At 43.8% G+C, this 22,391-nt stretch overlaps 1 protein-coding gene across 1 annotated transcript in view; it reads right to left on the minus strand.

Moving 5' to 3' along the window:
• Positions 1 to 7,376: 7,376 nt before the first annotated feature.
• Positions 7,377 to 22,391, minus strand: part of LOC137327677 (immunoglobulin superfamily member 22-like) — a 62,039-nt gene continuing 47,024 nt past the window's right edge. Inside the window, exons 18-22 of the mRNA XM_067993481.1 lie at positions 21,421 to 21,506; positions 19,627 to 19,819; positions 17,375 to 17,674; positions 13,809 to 14,135; positions 7,377 to 9,558 (exon numbers count right to left, since the gene is read on the minus strand). Of these exons, the coding sequence (XP_067849582.1) occupies positions 9,491 to 9,558; positions 13,809 to 14,135; positions 17,375 to 17,674; positions 19,627 to 19,819; positions 21,421 to 21,506 (974 nt within the window). The 3' untranslated portion in view covers positions 7,377 to 9,490. The remainder of the gene's footprint in view (positions 9,559 to 13,808; positions 14,136 to 17,374; positions 17,675 to 19,626; positions 19,820 to 21,420; positions 21,507 to 22,391) is intronic.

The raw sequence follows: 22,391 nt of genomic DNA on the forward strand, positions 1-22,391 counted from the left end.
CTTCCTTTAAATGTAAGTTCTTTCTTTCTTTAGCTAAAGGATGCATGCTGGCACTTTAGTTTTACTACACACTACCTTAACAATTGCAACTTCTCACTTCTTGTACTCTTCTTAAAGGAGAAGGCAACCCATAGCAGCTGGAGAGATCGATGATAGATGGTGGGCCTGGAAATTTCAGAACTCTTATCCTGTATGAGAAAGAAACCCTTAAAATCCTTGAAAGGAAAGCAATAGGGTGTGTCAGAGATGGAGAAGTAGGAGGCCAGTTTAAAGTTTGGTACCAACTTCTGCTACTCTTCATATTCTCTTATTCACTAACTGCTAACAAAGCATCCATGTAAATGCTTTGCTTCCCTACATCAGTAGATCACCTTACTCAAATTAAACCAAATTAACTTCTAAGTACCCTTTTGCATTCTCCTTCTGAGTATGGCTAATGCTTGCAATTGCAGCTGACTGTTTGCCTGTGTCTCTGTTATCACCCTGTGTTCACAGCCAAAAGGGACCAGAGACTTCCCAACACAGTGGGCGTGAGGTGTTCATGCTGATACAGGCTAACAAGTTGATTATTTACAGTCTATGGAGAAACAACATCAAAGTATTAACCACCTATTATCTCAGTGTCTTTGTTTAAACACTCAACATGTAAAAGTAACTCTTTATTCCAAATTCTTTCTGTGGAAAAATGGGGGGGGAAAAATCCCCAAATGTGACAGCATGTGCAGGAGTGACATGGAATGACTAAGCTGCTGATTTCCCTTCCAACCACTGAAGGAACATGAGCCATGGACTTGCCGCTTTTCTAGATGGCAAAGCTAAGATTGGCATGGTGTTAGCACTGCCTTGGAACACCTTTTAAAATGATTAGTCCTTATCCCTGTTCATGCTCATTGGACAGGCCATTAATCTCTGGCCATGATGTATCTATCATGATGCATCCCCTGCTGAATTCCTGTCATTTCCCTTCATTCACTAATTAGATATTGGGCAAAAAAAAGAACAGATTCTAAGTGAACAGAAACATTCCTAAACATTTCAGGAAGATACACGAGCCCTGAAATTCCTGGGTTAGGGAGTCGTAAGTTGGAAATAATGCCTTTGTGGGGCTAGGCTTTTATGATGGAACCGATGCATGCCAGGGTTCCACTGGAGAAGCGTCCCGGCATAAATTCCAATCAGTTGAAATGTGCTGAAGTGCCCGTCTCGCCCAGTGCCAGCCATATGCAAATGACTGGCACTGGGCAGGATGACATCAACTGTCCTAAATTCCACGGCTTCGGTCTTCACATCCACCCTTGAGAAAATGCGCCACTGTTTAAAAGGCAAGGTTTGCCAGGACCTGTTCATCAATCATCGACAGCTACAGGTGAGGTGCCTGAAGATTGGAGGGTAGCAAATGTTGTGCCTTTGTTTAAGAAGGGCGGCAGGGAAAAGCCTGGGAACTACAGACCGGTGAGCCTGACATCTGTAGTGGGTAAGTTGTTAGAGGGTATTCTGAGGGACAGGATCTACAGGCATTTGGAGAGGCAGGGACTGATTAGGAACAGTCAGCACGGTTTTGTGAGAGGAAAATCATGTCTCACGAATTTGATTGAGTTTTTTGAAGGGGTAACCAAGAAGATAGATGAGGGCTGTGCAGTAGACGTGGTCTACATGGACTTCAGCAAAGCCTTTGACAAGGTACCGCATGGTAGGTTGTTACATAAGGTTAAATCTCATGGGATCCAAGGTGAGGTAGCCAATTGGATACAAAATTGGCTTGATGACAGAAGACAGAGGGTGGTTGTAGAGGGTTGTTTTTCAAACTGGAGGCCTGTGACCAGCGGTGTGCCTCAGGGATCAGTGCTGGGTCCGCTGTTATTTGTTATTTATATTAATGATTTGGATGAGAATTTAGGAGGCATGGTTAGTAAGTTTGCAGATGACACCAAGATTGGTGGCATTGTGGACAGTGAAGAAAGTTATCTAGGATTGCAACGGGATCTTGATAAATTGGGCCAATGGGCCGATGAATGGCAGATGGAGTTTAATTTAGATAAATGTGAGGTGATGCATTTTGGTAGATCGAATCGGGCCAGGACCTACTCCGTTAATGGTAGGGCGTTGGGGAGAGTTATAGAACAAAGAGATCTAGGAGTACAGGTTCATAGCTCCTTGAAAGTGGAGTCACAGGTGGATAGGGTGGTGAAGAAGGCATTCGGCATGCTTGGTTTCATTGGTCAGAACATTGAATACAGGAGTTGGGATGTCTTGTTGAAGTTGTACAAGACATTAGTAAGGCCACACTTTGAGTACTGTGTACAGTTCTGGTCACCCTATTATAGAAAGGATATTATTAAACTAGAAAGAGTGCAGAAAAGATTTACTAGGATGCTGCCGGGACTTGATGGTTTGACTTATAGGGAGAGGTTAGACAGACTGGGACTTTTTTCCCTGGAGAGTAGGAGGTTGAGGGGTGATCTTATAGAAGTCTATAAAATAATGAGGGGCATAGATAAGGTAGATAGTCAAAATCTTTTCCCAAAGGTAGGGGAGTCTATAACGAGGGGGCATAGATTTAAGGTGAGAGGGGAGAGATACAAAAGGGTCCAGAGGGGCAATTTTTTCACTCAAAGGGTGGTGAGTGTCTGGAACGAGCTGCCAGAGGCAGTAGTAGAGGCGGGTACAATTTTGCCTTTTAAAAAGCATTTGGACAGTTACATGGGTAAGATGGGTATAGAGGGATATGGGCCAAGTGCAGGCAATTGGGACTAGCTTAGTGGTATAAACTGGGCGACATGGACATGTTGGGCCGAAGGGCCTGTTTCCATGTTGTAACTTCTATGATTCTATGATTCTATAAGGCTGGGCGTACATCATTAAAGGGACACCACTCACTGAGATTGCTTATGGAGACTTTTGGCCATTTCTTGGGATCAATGCAGATACTACAATAACAAAAAATTCACTCATACTCAAAAAGCCTTCCCCTACATTCTGCATTACCCTTCTATTTCAAGCCAATTACTGAGCTCGGATCTGACGGCTGCACAATGGGTTTCTCAATGGAATCCCACTTTACATGATATATATGCTGGGGGAAGAGAAGCAGCAGGAGGCTGTAAGGGAAGGCAGATTAATCAGGCAGCACCGGAGGACAGTCAGACCACCCCAGCACTACCCATCCATCAGATGTATAGACCCAGGCACATTTTACAAAACCTTTACCAGAAGCTCTGTCCCAGGAGCCTGCGCTTCAGACATGAAACTTTGGAGCTCTGTTTGTTGCTGCAACCAGATCTGTAACCAAGGTCCACAACACACACAGCTCTGACTAGGCACAGAAAGCGACCACAGCACTCAACTCTTCAATGTTTTAGGGAGCCACAAGGCACTTATTGGCAGATCAGCCAATTTGTTCTGCACTCCTCTATAAGGCAAGTCACCAATGCCGCCTTTGCCAGGGCAGGTCAATTTGTACAATTTGACAGGGCTCCCTGTCATTTGACAGATGACTGAAAGAGCCATCAAATATTTCAGTATTGCTGGATTCCCCAGGGTTGTGGGTGCTATTGATTGTACCCATTGCGTGGCCCAAATGAAAACCCCTATATTTATACAAACTGCAGCTTAAATGCACAGCTCATTTGCGATGAAAGGCACAGCTTCCATGAGGGGAAGCAGTCTCTGCGGCATCCACACCAGCTTTTCCATGAGTACTGGGAACAGGATTCTGGTTACCTGTGGTTAGTGGGAGAACAGAGCTGGCAGAATGAGCAAGGACCTTAAATCTCTGACAGAGAATCAACCGAATATCCTTTAATTCCTTTGAGATGCTGACCTGTATACTTTGCAACCCAGTTGACATTGACCTCTCCAAATGGTTCCCCCAAGACGTGATGTCTTTCATTCAATCCCCCCACATTGAGTTTACTGACTTGCCTGGAACTCTCATGAAGCAGTGGAAGGTTTACAGATTGTCCTGCAGCTGTCACTTTGTCCAGACAGCCCTGCAATGAGTTGAGCTGCTTTCAGATGTTGGTGCACAGTAGACTCCACTGCCACCCCAGTCATTTGGCTCACATCTTGGGAGAAGCCAGACAGAAACTTCGTATCTGTGTGATACTCTGCTACTAACCTTCTCTTTATGGCAGAACCCCCAAGATAATCATCTGCTTACTCTGCAGTCAGGAACTGACATGTTTTATGCCTCGGTTCAATTTCATCAGGCTTCACTTCCACATTGGCATCTTCTGACTTCCTTGTGTTCTGTGTCCACATGTCAATTCCTCATCTGCACTATCTGTACCCCCTTGAGTGGGTGTCTCTTGGCTGCTGAGTGCAAGGGAGAAGGTGAATGATGGGGGTAAGTGAATGGTAACCAGTGTTGCCTGAGATAAAGGGGACTGCAAGGTCTTGCTTTTCAGTAATATCCTCCCTTGAATCCTGGCTTACAGCCTCTGGAGGGAAAAAAAACAGCACTGTTAACTTTGGTATGTTTGAGCAGCATTCTATCACAATCCGCTACTTTGTGGGTCTCTTATAGGGGCCGTGATAACTGATGAAGAGTGAAGAATACATAGAAACATTAAAAAAGGAAAGGTACATGCACTCTCAAACCAACTGAAGGCAGAGACTCTCACATCTCCAACCCCCACTGCCAGGCCAGAGTGGATGTCAATTATGATCATTGCTTCCTCTTCATGTGGTGTTAAATGCCAGTGGCCTTGCTTTCCTTGTCATTGTTTACTGTCTTCTCCTACAAATGGATTGCACATTATTAATTGGCTGCTGCAGTCTCCAGATCCTGCAGTCAGGATTCATGGAATGAAGGATAGCATGAGTACTGCCAAGAGACTTTGCTTCTGGAGCAAAGGATATGGTGCTATGGGATACCCCAAAGGGAACTATTTGACTATTGTTTTGGGAAACACTCACGTAATTCTCCGTGATTCAGTTATCTGTGCTTTGTTATTCATGTGAAAACACTCATTTCGGACCTGGTGAGGTCATTAAACTTCTACCAACACTTCTACCAATACCTTGGGATTATGGAGGCCCCGCTCACAGCCACAGCCATCTCCTTCCACATGGGTTGAGCTGCTGTATGGGATGGCTTCTTCCTTAATACTCCAACTATTACACTCCTCTTTTCACTAATTTGAAAAGTTAGAAGCGCACCTTATTGCTTCTTCAACTCCAGCCATTTCAGTCCCTCTTCCAAGAGCCTCTTCAATCCTTTAACAACATGGTGCCCTTTAAATGCAGACGTTGTACCTTTGCTCTACATCCTTCCCAAATCTAAACTCTATATGAGCCATTTTGTGAATTTGTACTCCTGTCATGGAACTTTGCCACCTGAGCATGGAGATCGAGAACTCATGGGCATGCTCCTCACCATTTCTCATTCGCTAATTTTAATTTGTAAAGTTATCTCTTAAATGTTCATATTTTAAAATACAAATCCATTTGTCCACATCAAAACTCAAGCAACTATCCCCCCCACCCCCACTCTAGCTTTACAGTTTACCAAAAGTAGCAACCCGCCCGGTCTGAAAATCATTCATCATTTAAGTTAGGATTGTGCAGCTTGTTGTGGAGTGTTGAGGATCGCCATCTAATGGCAGGATAGGGTACAACAGCTCTGCAGCAGAATCACAGTTACAGTACAACAGCTAAGCTCTAATGAAGGCAATTCAATGAGGTAATAAATCGGTGTGATGGGACGTAGCTTCACACACTCGCCTTTAGCGAGGCCATCGGTGGAAGTTGTATGTGGTGGCCAAGTGCTTCCTCATAGGGAGGGAAGGAATATGAGAATAGCTGCCTTTTGCTCCCCTGCTAATGCTTGATCAGAAGGGTCTTGGCCAATGGCAAAGAGCAGGTTAGCTTTTCACCCTGCAGTTCAGGGAAATTGAAGCAGCCTAGGGAAAGGGAACTAAAGTCAGGAAGAAAAGGAATTAAACAAATATATAAAAGCAAAAAATGCTGGAAATGTATAACAGGTCCATCACCACTTGAAAGCAAATCTCTTTACAAGTTATTAAACATTTTAGTTGCCTCTCTATGCTAGTATTGAGCATATTTATATTCATGACCTTTACCAGTTGTTCTCCTTTTCCTGAAACTGACTGACCAGTTGTGCGTTTCCAGCATTTGCCATTTTCATGTCTATTGTTGAATAAATAAGTTGGCTTTGAAGAGAAAGGAGGCAACTGTTTGGGTTCAGAAGATAACGTGTCTGTGAAGGATTGTACATAGTACTTTAGTGTCGCAAGCGCATGCCTCATTATATCTCCTCTGGAGACAGGCTGGGGCATGCCATGAATTTCCTTATTTGAATACAAAAGTAAACTACGTATACCATGTGCAAGATGTAGCTTTGATATGATGGGCTGGATTTGCCTTCTGGAAGCAGTGCAGCATCTGATACTATGAGCAAAAATGGTCTACTTTCCCTATTTCTGCTGCTGATAGTTGGGTGTTTAGTAACAGAGGCAAAATGGCCCACAAGGAAGTTCATAGACACCCATACCAATTTGTCAACCAGCTTTTAGCCACTTGTCAAACTCTCAAAGGTTCAAATGCTGCACATCTTAAAACTATACACCACTGCCATCAGCCTAATTGCCATCTTTGGGGACCATCAGCATTTTAGGATTGGTGTAAAATATCACATCCATGTCTGGGGAGGCTTTTCTAAAACTTCTCTCACACCTGGATAGGATTTTAGAAAATGCATGTCACCTGATAGGCCATCCTTCTCTAACCTTAGCTACATCATCTGTCTCTCCATCACAATCTTTCTTCTTTCTCTATTTTACTATGGTCAGTGAACCTCTGAATTTTTTTTCTCTTGTTCCTCCTGAACTCCAAATGCTGCCGTACACACTCTTCCTCCTCCCTATATCATCAGTGTTGAAATCAAGATTCATCTCAGTTTTCTACTCCAACTCATCTTTCTCTCAGGACTGCAAAACAATTTGTCTTCTCCTACAATGTACAAGCTTTTAAAACCATTCTTGGCATTCTCAAAATACTACCTCTTTTTGCCTCATTTTCTTTCTTCTTTTCAACCTTGTGATATCCTGTACTAAGAACAATGGCCCGTAACCTCGGTTTCTCAGTCAAAAAATATAATGTTGGGAGAAGTAATTTGGTGGTTCACTGATTCCCTGGTGTCTGTTTTGCCATTTCTCTTGAGTACAATAGATGAAGATCTCCCCTCTGAGATGGGGTTCAATTGTTTCAGATCAGTAGCACCAAGTCACAGGGCTGAAGTGCAGCTTACAAGGTCTGACTAAGAGACATTTTATGGACAATGTATGGAACTGTACTAAATATGGATCTTGCCACATAGGAGATAAACACAAATAAACACACACAAAGCAAGGAGAAAGCAGTGATTTATTTTTCATTTTCATTAAATCAAATCCATTTTCCAGCTTCAGTGACAGCAGGTATCTGAAATTATTGTCTAATGATAGCAAATCTACAGGGAAAAGCACAGCCTAAAGTAAGGGAAAATGTATAGCGACATCGAATCAGGTCAGTGCCATATCCCATTGATGTTCCTTGAAATCTCCTCATAATTCCAGAGACTGCAGACCAGTGTAACTAAATTATAGTGTTTATAAGAATAGCAAACGTTATGGAGATTTTAATTTGTGAAAAGGGACCATAAAGAGACACCATGAAGGATGGTTCCAATATAATCTACTTGCTACATTGCTCTGGGGGGGAGTTCTCCTCCTCCATGCTAACTCACTGTTGATGCAGTAATTGAGACCCCGTCCAAAGAAATAGAAGAGGCCAAGGTTTACTTGTTTCTGTGTAGTTAGTCAATTAGTTGCTTCCAATATTGAAGCTTTGGGCAGAGCTTCCAACTGGAGGTGTAAAATAGGCAGTAGCAGATTGGCCACCCGTTGTACACTCCGCCATGACTTCAATGGAAAGGAAAATCAGGCAATGTGTATAATGGGCATTGTACACTCCCGCTATTCCCCAATACTCCACTTGGGAGAACAGAAAATGCAAGTCTTTTTTAATCAGGACCAAGAGGATTGTCCACCATGCAATTTCAAGGTCAGATTCTAAAGTCCTTCGACAGTTGTCTGAATTTCAAGATAACAATACTTTACTAAATTTGGAGGAAATGGGATGAAGGGGGTCATTGCTGAAGTGAATGGACAACAGTAGCAGGCAAACCTATCTTTTTCTTTTCATTCATTGTCTAACTCAAACAGAAGCACATGACTGAAGCATGAGTACTACTGGGAAAGCAAAAGCAAGTGTATGTTTTTTCTACTTGTAGTTCAAACAAACAGGTTACCATCAGCAGTGAGCCTATATCTTCTGAAAGAAGAGCACTAACTGAAGTACACTGCACAGTTCCTTCACACTGGCCTAAAAAGGGCTACAACAGAAACAACATAGCAGGCTACGGCTGAGCTTTGTAGAACAAGACTGTCCGTCTGATGCCAATTGTCTTAGAGGCTATGATAAACAAACAGTGGCCAGAAATTCATCAGTTAACATCGATAATGAGACATTCTGATTAGTTGAAGGGTGACTCCACCATATCTGGTAAGCAATCATTTTCTGCAGATTAATTAAATAATTAGTCATATTTTGTACTTAATTTCTTATGTTGTTGGAGTTTATCGCAGTAGGATTTTAACATTGTGCTTCTATTTTTCATTTCACTATTTTTTTTTTGCTTATGATATTTGTGAGTTAAACAAATTTTAAAAACTGTGCAATTATATCTCCCAATCACTGCCGGCGGGGACAGTGGTTTTTGATCATGCCAATCTTTCTGGGAAGGATGGAATTTTTGTTGCCACTTGTGCCCTCCAGCTTTCCCACAAAGCTTTCTGGATAATCATTGCTCATAAACAAGAGATATTTAGCCATTTTAAATATTTATTTGATTCATAAAGTTTTACAGTGCATTGCACAAATTATGTCATCCTTCCCAGAATTCAAAGCAGGACAGAGAGTGAAAATGAGCCTCGATCACCCCTGTGGTGAAGAGATGCATATTCCTGGTGGATTTCTCTACAAGGGGGAGTTACATGGTTTAGGACACTTGACTGAATTTTGGGAATAAACTATTTTTCCTGCAATCATCTCAATTTTACATTGACTAAGTTGTATATTTCACCACAGTTTTAAAACTAGGTGTCACCATGGATCAAACTATATAATAAAAATTTTGCTCATAAGTAACATGCAAGTTTCCGATCATTAGTGTCTCAGGAATCAGCTCCTTCAAAGAGTCACAGCGGTTAAATATCGACATGGATGATGAGAACAGTCTTGTCCTTGGCCCTGAGTGTGATTCAAGGACACTAAAAGACAATCGGCAGACCGTTTGGAAATGATGTACGTTCACCCAATTCATTATGTCCAAGAAAATTTGCTTCTCTAATAGTAAACTCGATCTTCACAATGGCAGCAAATAGCTAGTCTCGATCTACGCCAGTCTTCACTGAGGCCCGGTTTGAATTCACATGATGTGCTTACTTCTACGTGGATTTTCTCCAACAGAATTCTGTATGATTGTAACTCCTTTTTCTGTAAAACAGCAGAGTCAAAATTTAATTCTTGGTTCATTCTTTCTTTGCCTCCCTCTCTCTCTTTGATTCGTTTTCTCCTCTTTGTCTGTCTCTTATTTATTCTCCTCTATCTCTGACATTCTATTGTCTCTTTCTCTGCCTCTGATTCATTCTACTCTGCTTTCCTGCTCTGTCTCTGTCAATTCATTCTACTCTCTCATTAACAAAAATGGAAAAATCAGGGATGAGAAAGGCCATTGTGCCCGTTGGAGCTCATCCCTCCAGTACAATAATTCTCCTGTCATGGCAGCAAATTGTATTTTGAACAATCCTATTGTTTTTGCTTCTATTTACTTGTTTGTTAGATTATTCCAAAGATGTATTACTCTTTGACTAAGGTCTTTCTTGATATCTGTTCTAAGCTTGCCTTTCATTCATTCCTATTTATGTTCCCTTCTCCTACTTTCCTGGTTAATTTTGAAGTGATAATCAGGATTTATCTTATCTATGCATTTTCAATGAGGCCCTGCTTAACTACTTCCTCTTCATGCCCCCATGCTCACTGATATGGTTAATGACTCCCTTTCCTCAGACATTGTCCCTCCCCCCATTGACATTACCTCCCCATCCCACCTACCTTCAAAAAACTCACAAATAACCATCTGCCCCCTCCAATTACTACCCTTTCTTCTCAGGTCCTTGGACACGTCATTGCCTCACATTCCATGCCCACCTCTCCCCAAAGTCCTTGTTTGGATCCTGCCAGATGGCTTCCGCCTCTTCCACAGCACTAAAACTGCCCTACCCAAAATCAGAACTGACACCTTATATGACCATTGCGTAGGTTGTGAAATTGAATTCAATAAATCTGCTCATTTGTGAGCTGGCACCGGACAAATGACCAGGAAAGCTGCCATAATATTGTAAAAACCCAACTGGTTCGTGTCCTTCAGCAAAAGGAACTTGCCACCCCTACCCAGTTTGGCACAGAGGCACCTCCATTCTCACCACTATGTGGTTGATTCTTAATGCCTTCTGAAGTGACCTACCAAGCCGCTCAGTTGTTAAAAAAACTAAAAGAGAAGGCCCGTCCCCCACTTTCTGAGGGCAACTGGGGATGGCCAATAAATGCTGTTTTGCCAACACTGACCACATCCCAAGGACAAAAAAAAACTTAGGATGCAAACTTGTGACAAATAAAATGTGCATGAGACATAAGACTACAAACACAATGAGTCAAAGGATACAGTATGGACATTATGCTCTGTAATGCAAAATGTATCAGGGTCACTGATATAATTGAATAAATAAGTGAAACTGTTTTTATTACATGGTATTTTGAGATTTTTACTGGTGTTTTGGCAATCGAGTTCTATGGCTCATAGAATCACAAAATGATACAGCATAGAAGCAGGCTATTTGGCCCATCGTGCCTGTGACGGCTCTTTGAAAGAGCTATCCATTTAGTCCCACTCCCCTGCCCTTTCCCCATAGCCCTGCAAAATTTTCCCCTTCAAGTATTTATCCAATTCCCTGTTGAAAGTTACTATTCAATTTGCTTCCACCACCCTTTCAGGCAGTGCATTCCAGATCATAACAACTCACCGCATTAAAAAAATTCTCCTCATCTCCCTTCTGGTTCTTTTGTCAATGGACTCAGTCCATTTTTCTGTGAATACTGCGAATGGCATTGGTTATTAGTATATGTTCTTTTACCTTCATACTCAAATTTATCTCTAACCTTTGGATACACAGAAATGTGCATGAGTACCAGGTTAGAGGTAGGTACGTGGGCCCTGAAATTCCTGCTTCTGGGAAGGCAGTTTTTGAGTCCAATGGCAGTGGGGTAGGAGGTGGGGTGGGGGAGGGGGTAGAAACCGATATCTGTCAGGGTTCTGCCCCTTTTTAGCTCCATCATAAATCCTGGCACATCTGAGGGCAGACACAAAATATGCCCATGCAGCTGTGGGAGAAGGGAAGGGGGTGTCTGGTTGCAATGTGGTGGCAGTGACAGAAAGAGAATTTCAGTCACAGCGGGGGATTTATTAAAAGGGGTTTCTCTCCAGCTGCTAATGCCCACCACCACCAATGTGCCCCCCGCTATTGCCACTGCCCCACTGTGACCGTATCAACCCCTGTCTCAACCAGATTCCAAGCAGGCTTCAAGGTCAGGAGCTGAGACACAGTCACAGTGGCAGAGCGCAGCAGGTGGGTCCAGTTTTGGTCTGGATGGGTGGGGGCAGGCAAGAATTTCTTAAAAGAGATGACTGGGAAAACTTAGGTAATTATTTTCTTTGCGGTTGTGGTTGTTGGAGGCCAATCTTTGCCCTCCCAGGAATCACTGCAGGAGTTCCTCAAGGAAGTGTCCTCAGCCAAACATGTTCAGCTACTTTATCAATGACCTTCCCTCTGTCATAAGATCAGGTGTGGGGCTATTTGCTGACAATTTCACAGTGTTCAGCTCCACTTACAACTCCCCCGATAATGAAGCAGCCTATGCCAGTCTACAGCAGGACCTCGATAAAATCCAGGCTTGGACTGATGTGGCAGGTAATGTTTGCGCCACATAAGTACCAGATAATGACCATCTCCAACAAAAAAAAGTCACCTCCCCTGACCTTCAACAGCACCACCACCAACACCGGGTTCCCCCACCATCAACATCTTGGAGGTCACCACTCGTCAGAATCATATCTGAAGCAGCCACATCAATACAACGGCAACAAGAGCAGGGCAGAGGCTGGGTATTCTGGGACGCGTGGCTCCCCTCGTGATCCCTCAGAGTCTTTCCACAGTCTACAAGGCTCAAGTCAGGAATGTGATGGAATACACACCACTCTCCTGGGTGAGTGCAGCTGCAACAACATTCATGAAGCTAGACAACATCCAGGACAGAACAGTTCACTTGATTGATGTCCCTGGTACTGAACTTAATATCCACCCTACATCCATCCATCTACAGGATGCACTGCAGCAACTCAACAAGGTTATTCGACAGCAACTTCCTCCCCTGTGACCTCTACTATTGAGAAAGACGAGCAGCAATGCCCACATCCTGAGCAGATTAAGCCTTCAAAGGGACCACAGGGGTTGGGTCAGATCAGGCTGCTGAAGCGAGCATGGGGCATAAGTTAGTTCATTAAAAGAGTGCATCAGAACACTGAAGTGAACATGTGGAGTGGGTTTTTGGAACGTCTGTCGAGGTGTTGACCAAAATAAAGAGGTGAGAGTCTTGCTGTGATTGACTTACACTGCAGCCTATCAGAGGAACCGGGGTTACAGCCGATGAATGCCCCAATGCAAACTGTTTGACAAGAAATGGAGGGGGGATATTGGAGCCTCGTATCCTACAAAATCAATAAATGAACAGTGCTGGGCTATTTAACCTATTTACGAGAGAGCTGATTTAGCATATACAGTTTACGTCTCTCTGACAGTATCTCCACAATGGTCGCACAATCAGTCTCAGCAACAGGCTGAAAGGAGCATTCATTCTTTTTTCTCCCCTCCTCTCTTGAAGGTGCAGGCTCATGCTGTGGTATAGTTTCATGGATGACCTCAGCCCGCTAGTACTTTACCTGTTCATCAATGTGAACCTAAATATTAAGCGTCAACAAGCCATTCATCTGTGGGAGGCATCACATCTGAGCCTGATCCTGTCTTTATTCCTGATCAGTATTCAGTGGTCCCTGCTGGATAGAGAACCCTGGACGATTTTTCCCTCCCTTGCCCTGAGGAACTTAGGCCAATTCTAGCGCCCCTACTGGTGAACCTGCTGACTCAACACATATCGGGCATTAAACCTGGAATTTTTGGTCTGCATGACTCAGTACCATACTGAATCACCAGGAGTCCTAGTGATGGTCTGTAACTGTCTGTAACTCGGCTCCTCACACTGTCTGTAACTCGGCTCCTCACACTGTCTGTAACGCGGCTCCTCACACTGTCTGTAACTCGGCTCCTCACACTGCCTGTAACTCGGCTCCTCACACTGTCTGTAACTCGGCTCCTCACACTGCCTGTAACTCGGCTCCTCACACTGTCTGTAACTCGGCTCCTCACACTGTCTGTAACTCGGCTCCTCACACTGCCTGTAACTCGGCTCCTCACACTGTCTGTAACTCGGCTCCTCACACTGTCTGTAACTCGGCTCCTCACACTGTCTGTAACTCGGCTCCTCACACTGTCTGTAACTCGGCTCCTCACACTGTCTGTAAGAGGTTTTTGGTGATGAATGTCCATCTTTAATCACTGTAAGAAATAACTTACCTTGCATAGTCAGCGTGCAGGAGGACTTCACCTTCCCCAGGGAGTTTTCAGCCACAATGGTGTACTCATCAGCGTCCTTCATTTCTGTACTCGGAATAGTCAGTGTGCAGACACCGTTTGAGGACGTGTACCAATATTTGAGGTTTTCGGAGATGAGGACCTTGCCTTTATACCAGGTGATGTGCGGCCTTGGATTGCCAGTAATGGCGCAACTCATGGTGCAATCATAGCCACGGTGGATTATGTGGTCTTTCAGTGGTGTGATGAATTCAGGGGCATGGGTCCAGTCCTTCTCCTTGTATTGCTTAATTTGTAGGCTGAAACGTTCTAGTGGAAGGAAGGAAAGAACTTGAAACTGGAAAGAACTTGCATTTGAATAGCACCTTATCACATCCTCAGGATATCCCAAAGTGCTTCACAGCCAATGAATTACTTTGGAGTGAAGTCACTGTTACATATGCACGACAGCTAATTTGCATATAGCAAGATCCCACAAACAGCAAATGAAATGAATGACCAGTTAATCTGTTTTGGTGTTGTTGGTTGAGAGATGAATGTTGGCTGATCTCTGCTCTTCTTTAAATAGTATGACGGATCTTTAATATCCACCTGAATCACTGGGATATGCGCATGGAACATGTGCGTCAGTTTAACATCTCATCCAAAGGACTGCACCCCTGACAATGCAGCAATCCCACAGTACTGCAGCAGTGTCAGCATTAATTAATTATTCAAATCCTGTTGTGGGGATCAAGTCCACTCTAGTGACAATGCCACCAATGAAGTCAAGCTGGTTCTTAGTGGGCATGGGCCAAGAAGGAGGTTTACAGCATGAAATGCTGGGATGTGTTGAGGTCCCAGTAAATGTTGGAACTTTAAAGGTAGATTCAAATAACTCACTGATTAGGGCTACCTACCACCTCTCCACTTTTTGAGTGGGTGGTTTAAAAATTTCTAAAATATAAATCTGACACTAAAGGTTCGATTTAACCCTGCCCATCCGGCAAGAGTGTTCCTTCTGGCCCCATAAGGAAACCTTGGGCTTCCCTCCCCCTCCCCTGACCATGATCCCCTCTGGCTCCTGCTCTCCCCAACCACTTACCCAAGTGCCAGGAACGGTTCCCTCAGGTCTCTGGTAAAGGCCCCCAGCCCCGCAAGGCCCTTTTTTTCCCTAATGTTCCTGTCCAATGATGTGGAAGCACTGATCAATTATCAAGGTTTTTAAAGAATTTTCATCAGCAGCAAAGCAGACATCAGAATGCGAGCCATGATCCCTTACTCTGTGCTGAATGATCCCACCTCCTATTCTGCCACTATCTTACCACCTGGATCTCTCTTATCCCATCCTTTCCAACCTGCTATCCCACCCTCCTGTGCTGGCCATATCCCATCCCTTCACACACCCTGTCCAGCTCATTCTGGACACTGACCTGATAACATTACACTGATACATCCACACACACACTAATTGTCCTATGTTGTGCATTCTTCCAAGTCAGGATTATATGCTGGCTGCAGCATTAGCCAGGGTGTGGTGACAATGTTTGTAGCACAAGTGAAACTGGCTTTCCAGTTGTCAAAGGATGTTCATAGATCAGCAAATAACGTTTGGCCAAACCGATGCAGGTAGATGATGCTGCTCGGAGGCTCTGCATTGTCCTGTCATTTGTCCCCAAAGAGATAAAGAACATCTTTGTAAAAATGAAACAAGAGATATAACAGCCCAATTGCTGTATGGACTGTAGGTTACTAGGTCAGGACTGAAACAAAATCCTTTGGAATGAGGTCTGAAATGAGATCCATCGCATTGCTTATGATAAATTACAGTATAGGCTTTGTGTCTAATCTGTCTGTGTCTTTGTTCTGGTGCAGTTATGTTTTCTTGCATATTACATGTAAAGTTAGTGAAACTTTGAAATGTTGCCATTATTTAGTTTTCATATAAAGGGGATGCAGGAACAGAGAGACCTGGGCGTGCACATACAAAAATCTTTGATGGTGGCAGGACAAGTTGAGAAGGCTGTTAAAAAAGCATATGAGATCCTGGGCGTTATTAATAGAGGCATAGAGTACAAAAGCAAAGAAATTATGCTAAACCTTTATAAAACACTGGCTTGGCCTCAGCTGGAGTATTGTGTTCAATTGTGGGTACCACACTTTAGGAAGGATGTCAAGGTTTTAGAGAGGGTGCAGAAGAGGTTCACTAGAATGGTGCCAGGGATGAGGGACTTCAGTTATGTGGAGAGATGGGAGAAGCTGGGGTTATTATTCTTAGAACAGAGAAGATTAATAGGAGATTTGATAGAGGTGTTCAAAATCATGAACAGTTTTGATAGAGTAAGTAAAGATAAACTGTTTCTAATGGCAGAAGGGTCGGTAACCAGAGAACACAGATTTAAGGTGATCGGCAAAAGAGCCAGAGGCCACATGAGGAAACATTTTTTAACGCAGAGAGTTGTTGTGATCCGGAACACACTGCCTGAAAGGGTGGTGGAAGCAGATTCAATAGTAACTTTCAAAAGGGAATTGGATAAATACTTGAAGGGAAAAAAAAATACAGGGCTATGGGGAAAGAGTAGAGGAATGGGATTAATTGGATAGCTCTTTCAAAGAGCCGGCACAAAGATGGGCCAAATGGCCTCCTCCTTTGTCGTACTTACTATGATATATATATATATATAGTAATGTATTCCTTTTAGCTACATATCTGGGAGAAAACTCAAAAATTAGCATAGAAAAAGAATTAATATGATAATGGGAAAGTCTGTCTACCTGACAATAAAAGTATGGAACTCCTGAGACCATCTTTTGAAATCATTTATATTTTGTGTTCGAGCTCAAAATACTATTTTGGACCTCTAACCATAAAGGAAATCTAGAAGGAACAGTATGGCAAACTGTTAATAGTTAAAACGGGTTTTAAAATTCAAAGAAAAACAGTTGGTTGCAATATAGATCAGATAAACCTAGATTTTTGTGTTATATTATTTGTGACTTTTGGTTTCCTTAGAAAATGGCTACATTCAAATAATAGCAATTGCTTTAACCATGTCTGGCAAATTCCTACATCTTTGTGTGTGTGTGTGTGTGTGTGTGTGTGTGTGTGTGGTTATAGATGGAGATGGATAAAGAGAGATGCCTGTATACCAAAACAGATAAAAGAGCTACAAAAATATAACAAAGTACCCATGTGGATGGCCAAATGCCTGGTTTCATAGTGAAAAGTGGGGATGACTTCTCCCCCTGTGGTACGTGAACAGATTTATTTGTGTTACTGGTATGTGGGCGAAACAATTTTTTTTGATCAAAGTGCAGTGGGTAAAGAAAACAAACACTATTTAATTGAAAAGTACTTAGCTCACTTTATCTGTACCTTTCAAACTTCTTTCCAAATCTTTTCAGAGGTCACGTGCATCCTTCCCCCACCCTCAATCCCCACCACCTCCCTTATAACACCACAACCTCCAATTCACTGTGAAGAACACAAAAGTAGAATTGCTATTTCTTTTGAAAGATTTGTTTTGACCTCTACACATCTGAGGTAGACAGCAGTATCAAGGGCGTACCTTTGTCCCTGGCAAGCAACCATGGCTCCTTGTAATCCAGTGGTTCACTGTCTCCAATGTCGTTCCGAGCAATCACCCTGAAGAAGTATTTTCTGCCTGGCAGCAGACCCGTCACTGTGTACTTATTGCCAAAAACACGTTCTGTTACAGTGAACCAGGTTGCAGTGCTGGCATCACGCTTCATAATCACATAATGAACACGGCCATCCTCTATGTTATCTGGAGTGTGGTCCCATGAGAGGGTCACTGTGTTCGGAACTTCCTCAACCAGGTGTAAGTTAGTGGGTGGGCGTGGGAAATCTGAAAAAACAAACAGGCAACACTCATTCAGGGGCCTCTTATTGCCTGTTGGACAACTTTGCAATATGGGCCATAACCTAACTAAATCGAGCAAAGCTTATCCACAGGGGCCACAACTAATCGATAGGAGACAGAGCCTATCAACAGTTGCATAACTTACACAAAGGGACATAGCTTAATTAGAAGGTCACAATTTATTCACAAGAACACAGTTTACTCACAGAGACACAGTTCACTGATAAGAACACCGTTTGGTTTCAGCTTGGCTCAGTGGTAGCACTCCCACCTCTGAGTCAGAGTTTGTGAGTTCAAGCCCCACTCCAGGTATTAGAGCACATAATCACTTTAGTGCAGTAGTGAGTGCTACAGTGTCAGAGATCCCAAATATTGCATGAGACGTTAAACTGAGGCCATGTCTACCTGTTTAGGTGAACATAGACGAGCACATGGCACTATTCAGTGAAGAGCAGGGGAGATCTCCTGGTGTCCTGGCCAACATTTTTCCCACAAAATAAAAGCAGCAAAAACAGATTAACTGAATTTTCTGGCCTATCCACAAGATCACAGCTTATCACAGGGAGAGTTTATCCAGCAGGTATATACATAGGAGCGGTGGTTATCTATAGAGGCACGGATATCACAAGAAAAGAGCTTACCCAAAGGGTACAACTTATTCAAGGGAGCATAGCTTACCCATAGGGGCAGTTTACGCATTGGGAGAACACTGTAGCCAAGAGCCCAGCTTATCCACAGGGACACAGATTAACTACAGAGGCATAGCTTACCTACAAAGGACACAGTATATACACAATGGCATAACATATTTACAAAGGGACCAACTTTACCTAGGCCGATTTTAGAGATATTGTGAGGAGCCGAGTTACAGACAGTGTGAGGAGCCGAGTTACAGACAGTGTGAGGAGCCGAGTTACAGACAGTGTGAGGAGCCGAGTTACAGACAGTGTGAGGAGCCGAGTTACAGACAGTGTGAGGAACTGAGTTACAGACAGTGTGAGGAGCAGAGTTACAGACAGTGTGAGGAGCCGAGTTACAGACAGTGTGAGGAACTGAGTTACAGACAGTGTGAGGAACTGAGTTACAGACAGTGTGAGGAACTGAGTTACAGACAGTGTGAGGAGCAGAGTTACAGACAGTGTGAGGAACTGAGTTACAGACAGTGTGAGGAACTGAGTTACAGACAGTGTGAGGAGCAGAGTTACAGACAGTGTGAGGAACTGAGTTACAGACAGTGTGAGGAGCAGAGTTACAGACAGTGTGAGGAGCCGAGTTACAGACAGTGTGAGGAGCCGAGTTACAGACAGTGTGAGGAACTGAGTTACAGACAGTGTGAGGAACTGAGTTACAGACAGTGTGAGGAGCAGAGTTACAGACAGTGTGAGGAGCCGAGTTACAGACAGTGTGAGGAGCCGAGTTACAGACAGTGTGAGGAACTGAGTTACAGACAGTGTGAGGAACTGAGTTACAGACAGTGTGAGGAGCCGAGTTACAGACAGTGTGAGGAACTGAGTTACAGACAGTGTGAGGAACTGAGTTACAGACAGTGTGAGGAACTGAGTTACAGACAGTGTGAGGAACTGAGTTACAGACAGTGTGAGGAACTGAGTTACAGACAGTGTGAGGAGCCGAGTTGCAGAGAGTGTGAGAAGCTGCATTACAGACAGTGTGAGGAGCCGAGTTACAGACAGTGTGAGGAGCCTGAGGGTTTTCGGAAGGTAAATTACTGAGCCCTCAATATGTAGAGGAACAGGGTTACCCCAGTGGTTGCTGATAACCACTTATATTTCAGGCTTTTCAACATTTGTATGAATGACATCACCAGTGATGTAATGATAAGGCAGGTGTTGGTATGAGGGTGCTACTGATGAACATGACTCGTAATTGCAGTCCCAGTTGTGTAAAAGCTGGGTGCTGACCTCATCTTACGATCATACCTGCAACACGAATTCTGATATCATGAAACTTTTCACCATAGTCATTTTTCAGCATAATCTTGTATGTCCCTGAATCTGATCTGTGAGCACTGGGGATCAGGAACTGTGACATATTCGGTCCTTTTGTGATTGTCTCTCTGCCTTTGGTTGGGGTTCCGTCTCTCAGCCAGATCACACTTGGTGAAGGAGAGCCCTGTAATAAATAGTAACAAAAGAGCTTGGAGCAACAGCAAGCATGAGACCTGTTAATGCTTTCCATATCTGGTCTGCACTGTATACAAGAGCTGGCAGTGAGGCACACACTGGCCATTCAGTACCAAAGAGGAGTAAAGCATTCCCTTCAATCTACTGTCCAACCCATACATACAGGAATCCACAGTGAGCCACAAAAATTCATGGTCCTTTGTACCTGGTGTAAGTGCCGGGATCTGCCTGCTGGGAACCTCCGGTGGTCATCCTGCTGAGGTAGCCAGGGTCAAGGGCCAGTTCCTTCATTTTAATGAAACTGGCAGGTACCTCTGCTGCTACAGGCAAATTTCAGAGCAGCAGAGCAGGCAAAAGGGCAGCAACCAGTCAATTAGTGGTTCATCAGCAGCCTCGATCTGCAATGTAATTTTGAAAAGGCCCAGCTGCCCTTGTAAAGGGAGGCAGTCAAATGGATTGGGACTGCAGGCTGTAATTTTCAGGGCTCTAGGCCAAAGCCAAGGCCTAGACCCCCAAGTGGGCCCTATATCTGCTGAGCAGGTTAGAACGCCTGCTTCTTCCCAGCATACTGGCCACTTGTGGAACACAGACCGTGGCCTAGGAAACTTCCAACCTCACTCCCACTAGCCACGTCCCCTCTGACGTATGCCTTCTGACATGTTTGCAGCGGATGGAAGATCTGCCCCAAACAAGGCCTCCCACCTCCTGAAAAGTGGTAGCCAAGGCTAGGGCCCGATCTACCCAAGTCCTAGCTTTCCTCCCAGGCCTTTCACCACACTTCCGACGGTCTTACACTGGGAGTGTTCCAGAAAGGGAGACAGATTTTAGGGGCCATGCTATACAGTACCCAGATGGAAGTATGCTGTTTCATTTTACCTGCTGTGTACTGGACATGTGCAGGAGTTGACATTGAAGCACCAATAAGCCATTCAGTACCAGACAAGAGTGAATCATTCCCTTTTACCCAGTGTGAACTATACAAGTACACATGAGAAACACACAAGCTGTACAGTACCAGATTGGAGTGAATAATTCCTGTTTACCCCGGTATCCATTGTACATGTACAGGAGTTAACATTGCTATACATATAAGCAGTAGTACATTAACAAAGCGAAGTGAATCAGTCTATTTTATCTGGTGTGTACTATACAGGTACAGGAGCTGTCACTGAGACACACGATCAGAACATTACCGAGGGATGTGAATTGTTATCTTTTGCCTGATGTGTACTGAATGGTTTGAACTTATACATTTAAGAGAACAGTACTGTACCTTTCTGGTATGTGCTGTGCATATACAAGAGCTAATGCTGAGCTGTATGATATTAGTCAGGAGGAAATTGTTTCTTTTTATCCAGTGAACACCATGTAGGTACAGGAACTGACACTGAAACACAGATGAGCCATACAGTACCAGAGGAGAATGAATTGTTCACTTTCATCTGGTGTGTGTTTTGTCTGTGATGAGGGTAGGGTGAGACTGAAGGCTCATTTCTTGTACTCAGATTCATTTACAATGAATATTAATATTATTAACCCTCTGTATAGTGTTGCCTCTGATGGCTGAAGTATCTGAAGCCCCTGACTCACCGAGAAGCCCACGTTGATACACAGTGCAGAGCCTGCCCGGACCACCATGCTGCTTGGCATTCTGGCATCCAGAAACCTGGGAGAGGCTGGGAATAAAAACATTTAAAGTCACCGAGGGAATTTCTTTGCAGCCACGTGATCTTCACGTGATAGGGACGTAGGAACATATAGGACTGGCAGAGGTTAATACTGTCCATCTGACTGGTTGCTGCATTCAGATGGTATTTCAGCTCAGTCAATGGTCTGGCTTACCGCTTGACCAAAATGAACCAGGGTGCACATAGTCAGAATGGGTGACGAGACTATAAACGATATCTGTGTGACTTTGCCATTGTGTCACATGCTGTGTCAGGAGGGTTCTAAGCTCGACCACCACATCTACAACAGTAGGTCAGAGACAATTGAATCTATATTTTCCCCACCCCCACTTGTTCACTTGGGTCTCAATGCATATGCAGCACTTTTTTAAAATTGCTGGACATCACCAGCAAGGTCAGCATTTATTGCCCATCCTTAGTTGCCCTTGAGAAGGTATTGATGAGCCGTCTTCTTGAACCACTGCAATCCGATCACCAGGGATCCAGTCTATGTCAGCCCATTAGAACCTTGACACTAGATGGTAGGAATTTCAATCAGCGAACTTCACGCATAGATGCTTAACATGCTTATACTACATTCCTGTGAGTGCTACTTTTACCTAGGTATTAATCTCACACTGAATTATTTTCTCTTCTCATTCCCTAAAGACACTGACTCTCACTGAGGTATGGTTTCAAGGGTGCCAGCTGCCATCTGGTATCTCACTCAAATGGCTGTTCTTCATGCTTGCACCTAGACAGTGAGCGCTACAGCCTACTCAACCATAGAGGAATCACAGCCAAGCCTGATCTCATCCTCACTCAACATCCACACACTTGCACTTTCTAGTAGGGATCACTGGACAGTGATCAGGAATGGGGATCCGGCTAATT

This window comes from Heptranchias perlo, chromosome 12 (assembly GCF_035084215.1).
Source record: "Heptranchias perlo isolate sHepPer1 chromosome 12, sHepPer1.hap1, whole genome shotgun sequence".
Classification (NCBI taxonomy): Eukaryota; Metazoa; Chordata; class Chondrichthyes; order Hexanchiformes; family Hexanchidae; genus Heptranchias; species Heptranchias perlo.